Source organism: Cynocephalus volans, chromosome 2 (assembly GCF_027409185.1).
Source record: "Cynocephalus volans isolate mCynVol1 chromosome 2, mCynVol1.pri, whole genome shotgun sequence".
In the NCBI taxonomy this organism is placed as follows: Eukaryota; Metazoa; Chordata; class Mammalia; order Dermoptera; family Cynocephalidae; genus Cynocephalus; species Cynocephalus volans.
In genome coordinates this window covers 160,219,133-160,235,625 of record NC_084461.1, presented here as the reverse complement: position 1 = coordinate 160,235,625, position 16,493 = coordinate 160,219,133, and the positions used below count along the sequence as shown (strand labels likewise).

Here is a 16,493-nt window from a genome sequence, read left to right as displayed (position 1 = left end):
ACCCAGCATCACCCTCTCCCACAATCAACCAATTTACAACTATAAAAAGTAACAACTGCCAAGCTGGGGCCACTAGAGCTCAGGGGAAGAGGAGGAGAGACCTACAGAATTCATGAAGACAGGAGAAACCACAATGAGAGAAAGAAAGGACCACTCTGACCATTTCAAGCCCCAACCACTTCAAGGCTGGCCCTGGTAAGCACATGGAGCAAGAGGTGGCAAAAGCCACAGCTGTGTCCTTCCTATGAAGTTGCTTGGAAGCTGCAGGAGAGAAGAGGGCCTTGGTGGCACCTAGGCCGGCAAGACCACTACTAACAGGGTTCCCATGGACCACAGAGGAGCGAGGAGCCACAACAACTGAAAAAAAGGAGCCACTCAGAGGATGGTGAGTCATCACAAGGGACCAGAGCATGGCCTGTCTCGTGGGAAGTGTCTGGAGTGCAGGGGTTGGGGGAGACGGGCCCACCAGGGGAACACGGGGGCACAGCATGGAGAACTGACCTGCCCTCCAGTCAGCACAGGACCACTCAGTGGAGACTGGTCAGGAATATAGAACTGCAGGGGGTGCAGACTGCTGAAAAGACTCAGGCCCAGACCAGAGTTTCCACACAACCCAGGTGTATCAGATCTCACAAGACCCAGAAGTGCTTACAAGGTTAACAATTAAAACCCGAGCTGCACAAAAAGCCTTCCCCAAAGAATCAGCCCCAAAGCAGCAATTTAGCTCAACCAGAGGGCTAAAGTGCTGGTTCCCACAGGAAGTTCCCCCATTTTAGAAGTAAGCAAAGGACAACCAATTAGTTCCAGTGCAGAGTTTAAGTGGTGGGAATAGTGAATAATCCAACGCAGAACTGAAACAAAAAACAAAAACCCCACAGATCAAAGTTCTGATATTAACCAGTAAAGGTCTAATACTACCAAAGAACAACTATAAAACCTAGAAGAATCAGAAGCCCCCGCCAGGCTCCCAAGCCAGGGTGGGGGAAGGGCTGAGAGCCTCAGCCGCAACCACCCCCTTCTGCATCCAGCCCAGCAGTGACCATCAAGCCTCCACTGAAAGCGCCCCAGGCTCCCAAGCCGGGGCAGTAGGGGACTGAGGGCCTCAGCCACAGCCTCGCAATATCCGCATCCAACCCAGCCATCCGGCCACGACTGAACTGCCCCCAGAAGCCCCCGGGCTCCCCTGCTGTAATGAGGGGGGTGCCATGGGCCTTCACCATGCCCCCTCCCTCCTTTCTCGTCCTCCCCTTTCCCCTCCCCCCTCCCCTTCAACTGCTCTACAACATCTTAGAATGTACACAAATAATAAAATTTTTTTTTAAGTTTAAAAGGATCTCTTTAAAAAAAAGAAAATTTATGTACACACAAAATCTTGCACACAGATGTTTGTGGCAATTTTACTCAAAACTGCCAAAATTTGGAAGCAATAGGTGAATGGGTAAATTAACTTTGGTACACCCAGACAACGGAATATTATTCAGTGCTTATTAAAAAAAAAAAAAAAAAAAAAGAGCTATCAAGCCATGAAAGAATCTTAAATGCCTATTACAAAGTGAAAGAAAATCTGAAAAGGCTATATACTGTATTACTCCAATTATATAACATTCTAGAAAAGACAAAATTATGGAAACAGTAAAAACATCAGTTGTTGTCAGGGCCTGGGGGGCAAGAGAAATGAATAGGCAGAGCAGAGACTTTTCAGGGCAGGAAAACCAGTCTGCAGGATACTCTAACGGTGGATACATGCCATTATACATTTGTTAAAACCTTTGGAACATACAACACCAAAAGTGAACCCTAATGTAAACTATGGACTTTGGGTGATAATGATGTGTCAGTGTACCTTCATCAATTGTAACAACTGTACCACTCTGGTGTAGAATGCTGATAGTAAGGGAGGCCATGCCTGTGGGGGCACCAGGTATATGGGAACTCTCTGTACTTTCCACTCAATTTTGCTGTAAACCTAAAACTGCTCTAAGAGATAAAGTCTATTTAAAAACAACAAAAACAGAACAGTGGTTGCCAGGATCTGGTAGTGGGGGGATGGTATGATTACAAAGGGGCACAGGGAAACTTTTGGGGGTGATGAAACTGTACCATATATTGTAATTGTGGTGGTGGTTACACAAGCTACACATCTGTAAAAGAACATAAAACAATAAGTGAATTTTACTGTACTTTAATTTTGTTAAATAGAAAAAATTTTTAGAAAGATTAGAGAGTGACAAATAGGCAACAACCAGAAAACAGACCTCTAGAAAACCAAAGCAAGGGATCAGAACAAATCTTTCCTGAATAAAAAAAAAATTCACCACTGAAAGAACACACAACATACCTGAGAATATCAATGTAGAAAAACCAGCACCAAGATGTAGTCTAGTAAAATTATTTATTTTTAGGGAAAAAATATCCTTTGGACACCTGGGCAAAAAATGCAAGTGACTAATAAAAGAAAGAAAATCAGACTGTCATCAGATCTGCAGCAAGGCTTTATTCCATACCAAAAGAAAAAAAATTGGAATAACATATATTTAAGATACTTAAGGAAACAATTTGTGAGCCAAGAATTTTACATTCAGCAATACTGACTTTCAAATACAAAGGACACAAACTGTTATCAACATGAAAGAAACTTAGGGAATACTGTTCCTGTAATCCCTTTATGAGGAATCATCTAGAGAACAAGCTTCCAGACAACCAAAATGGTTACAGATAAATCAACTGGTGGGGGGCAGGTAATATACCTGTAGTGACTTGCAAAACTAAGTCTAAATAGTGGCTTATGCCAGGTAAATGGGAAAGCTACACACTCTGAGGATGTAAATAGTGTATGACTATTTAAAAGGGGCAGGATAGAATAATATGCAAAGTTTTATCTGCTCTCAATGACACCAGTGACGGTATCATTAGTGGTGCTATTCTGAGACTGTTGTGTCACTGTAATATGGGATAAAGCAAATAAGTAATTCAAAAAAGTAATATTTGAATTCTATCATCCCATATCCCTGAGAACCAGGACTGTTAGTATTCAAAGACACAGATGTAATTATAGAAAAGGTTAACTATAGACCCTGCTATCCTGAATCTGAATAGAAAGCATCAGTAAGTTCTCATAAGCCACACTTACATATTTCCAAGATCTGTCCACTGAAAAGACCTAGAAACAATGACCAATCCAGTAGCAATGAACTTTCCTAGCACATAAACTATGGCCTTGAAATAACGTTTCCAATTAAAAAACAGACTTCTTGGGGGAAATGGCTTAGTCCTCGTTTGAGGCAGGAAATATACAAGATGAGCCAAGAAAATCTTGTCATACCATATAGCAAGGAAGCTACCAAAGACAACTAGAGTTGTGTTGAAGAACTCAGAATTAAAGAGTATCCCCCTTAGCCAACAACAGGACATTTTAAGCATCAATGTAGGAAATAAGTGCAACTAACAAAATGTTTGAAACCAAAATGTTTAAATACACTAGTTAATAATGACACTTAAAAAAACCTAACTGGTTACCCTCAAAGGATGATAGTTTATCTTGAAAACCAGTAAATAAAAGGAAAGAAAGTAGCATTCTTTTCTACGTTTCCTATGTAAATTGTACATTAGGTAATCAAAAGGAAAATGAGGGAAAGTGTCTCGATAAATGTATCTCAGCTAATGAAAAAGAAATGATAGCAAATCACTATTTTGCAACCCTCAAAGAATTAATGACTATGCAACAAATAGCAATAGAAAAGAAGGCATTCAAAACTAATGTGCCTCCTGAAGAAAAAGCATAATAGCACCTAATGACACACCTGTAAAATATCACCTTAAGTCCTGCCAAAGGACTTCAAACTAAGTCGTCACCAAGCCTCTTGATCCAGGTGCCCATTTGCACAAAATGCTGAGGATGAACAACATTTTGAATTGCATTATGAGTATGCAATCAGCAAAATACAGACTGTAAGGAAACAGGTCAAATTGCCAAGTTTCAACAGATAAATTGTAAAGAAACGGTAGAGATGGAAGGGGAACGTATAAATTAAAACATACCAAATAAAAAGGGAGAGAAAGGGACTAAACTATGTATACAATGCTTAGGTATACATAATTCTGTGTTAAAACTATAAAGAAACACAAGGAAATACTTAGTATAAAAGTAAGGATGATGGTTACTTTTCGCAGCATGGTGGGGGTTGTGATTGGCTGTGGCATATGAAGGGTTCCAGGGAAAGTGAAAAAGTTCTAATTCTTGACCTGGATAAGGCTTTTGGTCTTGTAATAACTCATTAACATATTGTTTGTGTCGTTTTCTTTATCTGTGTTTCATTTTGATTTTTAAAAAAGGCTTTCTTTTAAAATAAATGATTAACAGAGTTGTCTGGCTTTATTTGGTTACCTCCAAATGGCAAAAGGAACTCACCAATCATCCCTGTGGAACCAGAACCGCACAGGAGCTAACTGTAGGTACAGGGTTCAATGACCTTGGATCCCTAGAACTTTTTTTAATTACAGAATCTTAAGGAACTGATGCTAAATCATTTATGTGAAATAACTGTCTTAGTAAGAAATGAATTCAGCCTATACAATTTCTACATATAGGAGATTATGTATTAAGGACTAAGACAATGAAGTGACCTTCCCATTAGTGGCTTTGTTAATTACAAGGCCCCAAGGACCTATTCCACCAATAGTTTATCCTCCATGAGGATGGTTGGTACAGATATGACCAACTGTTAAGAACACTACTTTAGAGGAATTTCCCCTCTTTCAAAGTTCAGAGTAAGCAAAGAACAGTGACTCAAAACTGCCGAGGAGTTCCTAGAACGAGGTGGAGGGAGGAGAGAGTGAAGGAGACTCCCTTAGCCTCAGAGATAATCTCAGTGACCTAAACTGAGTATTTCCTAGCATACCCTGATATGAGATAGGGGAAACTTCTCTACAAGCCAAGGACTTAGAATTCAAAAACTGTTAATACAGGCCTACAGGCTGAAGGAGGGAGAAATACAGTTAAATACCAATCCTGCAGAAATTAAAAGGGAAAAGTAGGAGTGGTGACTACCTGTGCTTTGAGAGTAACTACTAAACGTGACAGCATATTTCTCTTTGGGCTCTCCTGGCACAAAAAGCCAAATGTGACAGGAGAGGGGAAAGGAGAGAAATTTCTCTCTCCACTGCCACACCTACTTTACTGAACTGAATTTGGTCTAATTAAGTCCAGTACTCTAGAAATCAGAAAAGGGAAAACAGGAGAGACACATGTGGGTACCAATCTCTACTATGGCTGCAGAAGAGGGCATTTAAGTTTACTCAATAGGTTAACCAGGAAGTTTGAGGTGACAAAGGAGAAAAGCTATTATCATTATTTCCTTTTTGCTTCCTGTATAGCACTTTTACACCTAGACTTGGTAGTTATATTTTATTTCAATTATTTATACTTGTGCACTCCCTTCCTCTCACTCCCTGATATACCATAAGCTCCATAAGGACAGGGACTGTGTTTTTATTTATATATCTTCCATAGGACAGCATTAAGTAAAATGTTTTACACATAGCATATGCTCAGTATGTTTGCTGCATTAAATTTTAAACAAATCAAGGACAGTCAAGTGAAAGAAAAAATTTGTTCTGTACTATTTCAGAAAGCAAAAATCAGGACAAACTGGAAGGAAAATTATGTGGAAGCACTTATTAGGCCAACATTAACACAAAACTTTAGCAATGGTTGCCCTGAGAAGTAATTCACCACCTTTGAAATATTTAAAAAGAGGCTGTGTGCCCAGTGGCAGGGAGGCTGGGAAAGTGGGTCTGGGGGCTCATATATTTCTTTGAAAGTATCTAGACTACACTAAAGTAGAAAGAAACTTTGAGATCTGCTTCAAACTCAAGATTTTTTTTTTTCTGAATAAGTTGTCCTCAGAGACTCAAACTGAAAGCAAATCAAGAAAATAAGGAGAAACAAATCTATCCCCAAACCTATACAGAACAGCTATTCCCTACCTCACTGGAAATCTATTATTTGATAATGTAAAAGCTCAATTCTACTTTATCAGAGAATTAAGTATCAGAACAAATCTTTGGGCATTTCCTATGTGTTATTTTCATTTTATCCTTCATATTTTAATCCCCATTTTACAAGAGGACACCAATACTGAGACAATAAGCAATAAATGAGTTTTGAACTTTGATTCAAACCACTTTCTTTCCACTGAACCTTCCTGCTTCACGATAAATTAGCATTTCTAAAATACAATCACTGCTTCTTTTGTGTATTGGCATTAGAAAACTTAATTTTCTAACATATCTTAGTTTCCATACCATAAATTCATGCTTCCATGTCTTACCACTTATTTCAAGTTCTGCCCAATGTGATTTCTTTCCATTCGCTGCTTCCTCAGAGGACATAATTGTGTACATCCTCCGAGGGTCAGGGGGCTCGTATTTTTCTTTGGGCATGCCTGTTGAATTAAGAAAATAAACCAATCAGCACTCTAAAGAATCAAATAAAAACAACAATGCCTTTTTAAAGTAGACACCTATATTATGATCTCTAAATACCACCTCCTACTAAAGGGAACCAGGGAGTTCCTTATAGAAATGAATGATTGCAGGGCCAGCCCCGTGGCTCACTCGGGAGGGTGTGGCGCTGGTAGTGCCAAGGCTGCGAGTTCGGATCCTATATAGGGATGGCCGGTGCGCTCACTGGCTGAGCGTGTGTGCAGACAACACCGTGCCGAGAGTTGTGATCCCCTTACCGGTCAGAAAAAAAAAAAAAAGAAATGAATGATTTCAAGTCCAAGATAGGACAGAAACAAACAAGCCCGAAAGTTCACAGGGGTTGTGGAGGACATGGGAGCCAACTTGAAGAGGCTTCCACTGGCCAAACATAAGACAATCTGAACATCACAAGGATGACTACAACTGAGTCATTATGAACTACATGAATTCCTAATTTCAACTAAAAAAACCCCCAACTTAATCACCTGAAAATTAGAAAATAAAAGAATCAAGCACTTATTCTGCATTTCTGGCAGAAACTAGATGAGTGAAATATTCTTAACAGAATTCCAGCTAATAAATGCAAAATAAAGTACATAATTAGAAAATCATTATTTAACAACTGCTAATGAAGTAATGGATCTAGGCAATGATCATTGTCAATGGTTAATAAAACCATTGTGGGGGGTGAGGGGAGAAATCAATGGAAAAATTTTAAATGGATTCAGATCGGGCTGTACAACCAGAACCCAATGATCATTCTCATCATTAGGACAACCAGACATTATGTGTCTTCTGATGAGATACTAGGAAGCACACAACACTATGTCCTGATTCCCTCACCAAAAAAATTAAAAACCAAACCTGAATCAAATCAAGCCTCTCTAGATCTGGTACCAGTTTACAGCAAGTAAGGGATATAGAGGAACATGTTAAAAATAACATCACAAGACACAACAATGTGAATATATTTACCACAAAACTATATACTTGGTCATGATGGTAAATTTTATGTTATGTATATTTTACCACAATTAAAAAATTTAAGTAATTAAAAAAAATAACACCACAAGAATACAGCCAGTCAGATGCAGAATATGAAAAGTTCCAAATGACAAAAGACCCAATTTCAACAATTTAATAGTATGAAAAAGGAGAGTGAGAGGAAACTAATATGGAATAAACAAATCACAAGTACAAAAATATTTGAGAATCAGAGAAATCTGAAGGACTGAATTATTGTTAACTTGCTTGTGGTTATTTTTTTTTTTTTTTTAAATCCTTATATGTTAAAGATACATTCTGAAATATTTAGACGGAAGGAAATATCACTCCCGTGCATATTCCCTCAAATCCCTTGTCCTTCTCTCACTTTATCTTATTCTTTTGGATAAACTATAGCCCTGGTTTAACCAACTCTCCACCTACTCTACATACCTATACAGCTAAACAAAGCTGGAGAAAAAGCTATGCCCACATAAATTTTTAACTTTTGTTTTAATTGAAACATAATTGACTGTACACATTTTTGTGGGATACAGAGTTAAATATCAATACCTATGTATATGTGATGATCAAATCAGGATTAGTATATTCACTATTAAAAAACGTAATCATTTTTTACCCTTTACAATTTCTCACTAATCTCCCCTTCCCCCTTTGCCACCTCTAGTAACCACAGTTCTGTTCTCTCCTTTTGAAAGTTCAATGTATTATTGTGATTGTTGCATCTTTCTTTCTTTCTTTGTTTTTTAACTCCCACTTATAAGTGAGGACATGTGGTATTTCTCTTTCTCTGCCTGGGTAATATCACTTAATATAATTTTCTCTAAGGTCATCCATGTTGCTGTGAATGGCAGAATTTCATTCTTTTTTATGGCTGTGTAGTATTCCATTGTGTATATATACCACATTTTCCTTATCCAGTCATCCATCAGCAGACGTTTAGGTTGGTTCCAATTTTTGGCTACTGTAAATAGAAAGACCTGTGATAAACATGGGAGTGGCAAGTTTACCTTTGACATGATAATTTCCATTCCTTTGGGTATATACCCAGAAGTGGGATTGCTGAATCGTATGGCAGCTCTTATCTGTAGTTGCTTGAGAAACCTCCATACTATTTTCCATAACAGCTGCACTAATTTACAGTCCCACCAACAGTAGTAGGATTCCCCTTTTTCTGTATCCTCGTCAGCATTTGTTATTCTCAGTCTTTTGGATAATAGTCAGTCTAACTGGGGTGAGATGATATCTCAGAGTGGTTTTGATTTGCATTTCCCTGCTGCTGAGTGATGCTGAGCATTTTTTCATGTGTCTGACAGCCATTTGTATGTTCTCCTTTGAAAAATGTCTACTTAGCTCCTTTGCCCATTCTTTATTTGAGTTATTTTTTCACTGCTAAGTTGTTTGAGTTCCCTGTATATTCTGGATATTAATCCCTTGTCAGATGCATAGGTTTACAAATATTTTCTCCCATTCTGCAAGTTATCTTTTCACTCTGTTGATTGTTTCCAGTGCCGTACAGAAGCTTTTTAGTTTGGTATAATTCCACTGTTTATTTTTTCTTTTGTTGCTTGTGCTCTTGAGGTCGTCTTCATAAGGTCTTTGCCCAGTCCTACATCCTGAAGTGTTTCCCGTATGTTTTCTTTAAAGTGAGCCCGTCAGCAATCACCTCAAATGGACTCTTTATGCTGCCCAAAAATTATACCGCAAATTCCTAGTCTATCTCTTTCTCCTAAATGATTTCTCTCTTCAAACCTCTAACATATATTCCTCCATCTTCCCTCTTGGCTGATGACCTTACTTCTATTTTCTCAATGAAATAGAAAGCTAGAAGAGCCTTTTCTATGAACTCGTATCTATGTCCATCTACGCTCTCTTTTATTATGAACAAACCACCTGCCCTCTTAGTACTTAATCTACTTGTGCATTTAAACCAACCCCATCATCCTGCCTTTTCAAGGACATTACTCCAGCAATTCTCTCCTTCTTCTCATCACATTATCCCTCCCTACTGCATCTTTACCTTCAGCACACGTATACATGGTATTATTTCCTCTATTAAAAAAAAAAATTCTGGGGCTGGCCCGTGGCTCACTTGGGAGAGTGCGGTGCTGATAACACCAAGGCCCCGGGTTCGGATCCCATATACGGATGGCCGGTTCGCTCACTGGCTGAGCATGGTGCTGACAACACCAAGTCAAGGGTTAAGATCCCCTTACCGATCATCCTTTAAAAAAAAAAAAAAAAAAAAAAAATTCTTTGGCCAGCCACCAAAAATGTCTTGAACCCATTTCTCACTCAAGCTACTATCCTTCTCTCATCCTCTCTATAACAAAAAATCCTCAAGAACTGTATATGCTGCTGTCTCCTATTTTCCCAACTAAACCCATTCAAATTAGTGTTTTCAACACTCCACCAAAAACTGTCAAGAAGAAACCCAGTGACCTTACATTCTTACATCCAATGGTCACTTCTGAGACCTCTTAACTTGTCTTATGATCAGCATTTGGTGTAGATGACCAATCCCTCCTAGAAACACTTATTTCGCTTGGCTTCCAGGACATCTTTTTTCTTTGTTTTCCTCCTATCTCTCTAGATTTAGCCTTTTGCTAGATCTTCCTGCAGAGTTGGAATTATGCCTATTTTACCAAAAGAAAACTAAAGCCATAAAAGGTTTAGGCAATTAGCCCAGTGTTGGAGGCTGGAAAGCAGCAGAATCAGGCTTTGAATGTGTCTGATTAACAGTTGGAGCTACTTTAATTATGCTATGCTGCCTCCCTATTGATGGGAAGTAGAACTATTTTTCAAACACAGAAATGGGCTTGACTGTTTAGTCAAAGCACAGAAGATGGTAAGTAAATCTAAAAAACTTCTTGAAATAATATAAATGGTGAGAATAATCATTTGCATGAGAAATGCCACATCTACAACACAGTTTTGTTAAATATTATTGATAAAACTTTTATGTGTTAATTTCTTCAGTATAGAAATACAGTAACTGAAGTTTTTAGACTGATACAAAATACCCAATATAGAAACCTATCCAGTAAAGAACTGTTCATTCTGTCCAGATAACAATCTGGTGACATAAGTGCCCTTTATGAATTATATGAAATATATCAGTAATAACTTAGAAAATATAAAATGCTATGTAAGGCTACCTACCAGAGCTTAATGACAACATCCCTTAAGATCACCCAAATGCCATTGTTCTCATGATTCTACTTACGAAACCATCTGATCCTCGTTTGCTTTTCAAAATAGAATTTAATAGTGGTAAGAAATGGCTCTCACCAGATGAGATTAGTATGTTCATCCTATTAATCACTTGACTTCTTGGTGATTCAGAAATCTGATTTACCAATTTCATGTAAGCTTAGTATGAATCAATGCCCATAGTTTGATCACACTTCAGAGAAGTGTTACTGAACTAAGAAACCTGAAAACCATGCCCTGGACCTGTGGTCATTCCATCAGAGTCGTGATTTTTACCCAGGCAGCCAACCACCCACTCTCTTGGTTTTTCATAATGTAAGGTAGGCTGTGTTAAAGCGTAAGTGACACTCACTGCTCTAAACTCCAAAGTAGTGAAGAGACTTCTATTTTCCAAATCCCTGAGATTGGGGATTAGGAAGTGGGGGGAAAAAAAGAATAAAACACATCTACCCACTGAACAACGTACCCACTTTTCTGAGAGTCCGACAAAGTATAGCATTGGAGACCAGGCAGAAAAAAGGATAAAGGAATATATACAATTTAGGATTTTTTCCAAGGCTCTGAAATAAACAGGTAGATCTTGCTTTTTAAAAATTACAGTATGTCACTGAATATTACTAACTAAAAATAATAAAAATCTTCCAAAAAAATTTTGGAAACTGTCAAAGAGAATTACAAAAGAACATTTTTAAAAATAGCTAGCCAGAGTCAACAGATAGATAGCATCTGACTAGTTAATCTCCTACTCCACCAATCTAATGCCAGACATCGCTACTGATCCTGGCAGCATTAAAGCTGTCCAAGTTCTAGACCTCAGAATAACAGTTTTTCAATATCTTAGAATAATTATTTCACTTAAAGAAACAAGGCATTACTAATCATATTTATTAGAAAGGTTTTCATAAACATTTTAAGAAATGGCTTAAAAATATAGGACTATAACCATTCTGGGAAAGTTAGTGGTGCCAAGCAGAATTACACACTGAATAAAACTTAACACAATGAATAAAAGACAAGACTATCCTGGCGCATTTAAACTAAGGGTGGCCTAACTGCATACCATTAACTTTGAATAATTGCCAACTAGAGAGGGAAAACAACTTCAGGAATCCACAGCCTCTACCCCATACTTCAAGAAATGCTATGTGTTTGTGTCTGTGTATGGTGCAATGAGAGGGCTGGGGGTAAGGAATCACAGGGAGAGGTTATAAAAGACTTATCAGAATCTAGGGTAAGGAAGAAAGACAAGAAAAACTAAGGAAGCAGACTATAATGAAGATACCCACAAAGGTCAAGTATAAAAAGTAACATCCCTCTACCCTTTGCCCTAATAGTTTCCTAGTTAAACCCTTAAATTAAATATATTTTAAACTCCTCTGGTGAGGAGGGAAGTGAAAAGAAATAGCTGCGGAAAACAAGGACATAAGAAAAGGCATTAACAGCCTCTGCTCTATTTTTCTGTCAGGAATCAAACTTATGCTCAACCAAAATTGGGGACAACAGAATAACTGCATGCTCACCATGAGAAAAGGACTTGTAATTACAGAAGTATTTTTTATTTTAACATTTACTTGTACATATTTGTAGGGTACAGTGTGTTGTTTCAATACATGCATATACTGCACAATGGTTCACTTAGGGTAGATAGCATAGCCAGAGCTGAAACCCACCAATCATAACTGTCCCTAGCCAACAGGTATGCCACAGCCCTCCTTCTCTCTAACTCCTATAAGCACAAGAAAAGATATCTATATTTAACCTTCAAAATGAATCTCTAAGGGGAAAACAACAAAAGGCCAAAGAATCCACTACAAAGGAAAAACCAAACTTTTTTCCTCTCTACTCACACTTAACACAAAACACTTCTGTGACCATATGTGTGAAGAAATAATTCTCCAGTGGACACCAACTGGATTTTCTAAAATTCAATTCAATCTTGACACTATCTACCTGGAGTTAGAGTCAGATCCAACAGTTTAAGGGCTGTAATCACTAGGTCTTTCTGGTGAACGGACCCATCCTGAGGCTATCTAGGGACCCCATCCTAGGTCACTTCATTAGCATAAACTAAGGTGTGAACAAAAGGGGCTCATTATAAACAACAGAAGATATTCCTATCACTCAGGAAATTCCAAAGGCGCTCTGTGACAGGAACCCAGGACAAAGACCAAATACCTGTACATTTCATATCATACCACATCTGAATAAAAAGCAAGTCAACATAGAGTGGCCAGTGTCAAACACAATAAATTTAAAACATACACTGCACAATGACTATACAAAATCACCACTGCAAAAAGCTAATGAGAAATTCACGGACCGACCCCTGGCGCACTCAGGAGAGTGCGGTGCTGGGAGCGCGGCAGTGCTCCCGCCGCGGGTTCGTATCCTATATAAGGATGGCCGGTGCGCTCACTGGCTGAGCGCGGTGCGGCTGGTCACAAAACGACAAAAAAAAAAAAAAAAAAAAGAAATTCACTTTGGGAAAGGAAAAGAAATACTACAGAAATAGAAAATATTCTCACACTTTAAAAAGTTAAAGAGAGCATGAAACTTAAAAACTACAAATAGTGAAGTATGGGACAAGACAAATAGAGATACAATGGGAGAGTGCAGACTGAGTGGAAAAAAATAAGTATTTGAATATTAGAATTTCTAAAACAAGGTTGGGGCAAAAAGGCAAGTAACAATATACAAACATATTCACAGTAATACAAAAGGCAAAATTTAACATATGTTTTATAGTAAAAACAAAAGAAAAGCAAGAAAATTATTAATATCCGAGATGGTAACGACCACCTTTTTAACTCAGCATATCTATCCTTAGATATTTACCCAAAAGAAATAAAAATATGTCCACAAGAAGATATGTATATAAATGTTCATAAAGACTTTATTTATAATTGCCCAAAACTGAAAACAACCCAAATTGTTATGCTTTGAATGTGCCCCCCAAATTCATACACTGAAAACTTAATCCCCAATGTAACAGTGTTGTGAGGTGGGACCTAATAAGAGATGACTGGGTCATAAGGGCAGAGTCCTCATGAATGGATTAATGTACTTATCACAGCAGTGGGTCAGTTATTGTGAGAGCAGGTCATTATAAAAAGCGAGCCCAGCCCCTTTAGTGCGTTCTTCTGTTAAGTGTGCCTGTTTGCCCTTCCGCCATGCTGTGATGCAGCAAGAAGTCCCTCACCAGATGCTGGCAGCATGCTCTTGGACTTCCCAGCCTCCGGAGCTATGAGAAATAAGTGTATTTTCTTTATAAATTACCCATCACCTGGCCGGTTGGCTCAGTTGGTTACAGTATGGTGTTACCATACTAAGGTCAAAAAAAAAAAAAAAAAAAAAATTTACCCAGTCTGTGGTATTCTGTCATAGAAGCAGAAAATCGAGTAAGACACAAATGTTCATGAATAGTGAATGGATAATCTAATTTTAATTTAGCCATAAAATTGAATACTACTGATCAATAAAAAATGAACTATTGATACATATACAAATATGGATGAATCTCAAACACTGATTGAATGAAAGAGACCCAAAAGAGATTCCGTTTGTATGAATTTGTAGTGATAAAAATCACAACGGTGGTTTTCTCTCTATAAGGAAAGTTATGGAAATAAGTGACATCTTAGTTGAAATGTGGTTTATTTGGGTATACACATTTATCAAAACTCAAATTGTCCATTTAAGGTCTACACATTTCATTTAACATAAATTTTACCTCAACTAAAAAATATTCTATACTTAAACACTGGGTCAAGCATGAGGACAAACAAAAGGACTTTTTCAGACAACCAATTACTAAAAAAACATACAACCCATGTACTTTTTCTAAATAAGTACTCATTACAACAGCATTGTTTATGACAGAAAAAAATGTGAACCTAAATGGCCACCAATAAGAACATACGGTTAAATAAGTTATTATTCAGCCGTACTATGGACAATCATGCAGCTATGAAAAGAATGATCTTAAGTAGGCTATTGATATTATATTAAATATTTACTTCATAGTGTAGGATTAAGCAAATAATAATTTATGTTAATGATGTTAGGAACCAAGATTTTTAGGGTAAGAGAACGTTTATAAATCAAGGAAACTAAATAAAAACACTAACACTAAAATTGACTTGAGAGTATCAACATAAACTCATGACTTAATTCTAACTATCCACTGAAGTGTTCTAGAAGCAAGGTTACCTCTGGAATAATATCACTCCTGATCCTCAGTTTTGATCTCTATACCAAGAAAGCGAAGTTCTTTGTAAAATGGACAATTATAAGTCTCGGACAGGAAATGTATAAAATGAGCCTGGGACATCTTTCAGTTCCAAAAAGCCAAGTCTAATGGAGTCATCATATCAACATGATACAAAAGCCAGCTAGAAGGGATCCTCACTGTCCAAAGTTGTGACTTTGAGCAAAAAGAATAATTACAATGAAATAAAGCACACAATCAATAAAAATCTACAAATACCTCAAAAAAAGAAAGCCAAACAAAAGAGGATCCTATCTGTGCTGCACAAAGAACTGGCGGTGATGTAAAACATGAATTAGTAGCAGAGGAAACTACAGTTATCAAGCCAAGAAGCAGAAAGGGGAGAACACACACAGCATGCAAGCCAGCCACTATTGGAGACAGCCACTAACCTATAAAAATCAGTAACTAAAGAGAAAGATTTAAATGGTTATCCCTTCAGTAGATACTGTATTCAGAGTAATCAAACAGTCCCAGCTGAAGGAAAGCCCTACTTTGCAACAAAATGATAGCTAATAAATGAAGCATGAAAGAATTTTTTTTAAAAGCAACATTTTGTAATTCCTAATCAACATTAAGGCGAAGATTATAAACTGTATTAAAACCATCAGATAAATCAATGGCACTGATGTAATGCTAAGGTAACACCACCACACAGATTACTTTCTAATCATAATGTAGAAAATGTTCAACAGAGGAAGAAATTGTTACCCCCCTTCATCAATCTTAGCAACACTAATAATGGTAGGAGAACCAGATACTGGGTCTCTTGATGTGATTGAGTATGAAATACACATCAATAATGTTTACCTTGATTAAAAATTAGAGGAATCGGCCAGATGACACCAAAGAAGTGATTGGACAAAATGAGAATATGGGACCTTCTTCTGCAGGTAAATTGGTCTGCTGCCTTCAACAAGCTGGTGTCAGGGCTATTCTAAATTTGAAGAGAATTAAGAAATATAATCAGATGCAATAAACGGTCCCTACACTGGATGCACAAATCAGCAATAAAGGATATTTTATGGACAATTAGAGAAAACACTTAATACCTACTTCATATTTATAATATCAATGAATTAATTATGTGATAATGTTATTTTGGCCATGTACAAAAAATGTGTTTTTTGTTAAAAGGTTCTCTGAAGTTAAATATTTTTAATTGGCCAGATTTTCTACAAGGAAAATGAGGCTGAGTTACAGCCAATCTCAATTGACAAGATAAAAAAAATGCTGAGTTTGACATTTTTCTTTTACATACTTTTCACATTTCCTCCTTCTCCATTCTTTGTGCTTTTTTTCCCAATCATAAAGAAGAAAAGAAGAAGAAAAGCAGAGGAAAGTAAAGAAGTAGAAAGAAAGAAACTCACGTGCAGAAAGACCTTTTCATTTAACTGATCAGATTCCTCTCAGAGTTACCACTAGTTATGACATATCTGAAAAGGTAGTAACACTAACCTTGGTGCCAATTTATTTCTTCCAATCTAATTTTTCACTAAATTCTACTGATTTTTACCTCCTCAGG

General features: G+C 37.4%; 1 protein-coding gene across 3 annotated transcripts in view; it reads right to left on the bottom strand.

Annotated features, from left to right (window-relative positions):
• Window positions 1-16,493, bottom strand: part of CNOT6 (CCR4-NOT transcription complex subunit 6) — a 70,936-nt gene that overhangs the window by 40,248 nt on the left and 14,195 nt on the right. For all 3 annotated transcript variants that reach the window (XM_063086116.1, XM_063086117.1, XM_063086118.1), the window contains exon 2: window positions 6,330-6,443. In XM_063086116.1, the coding sequence (XP_062942186.1) occupies window positions 6,330-6,441 (112 nt within the window). In that variant the 5' untranslated portion in view covers window positions 6,442-6,443. The remainder of the gene's footprint in view (window positions 1-6,329; window positions 6,444-16,493) is intronic.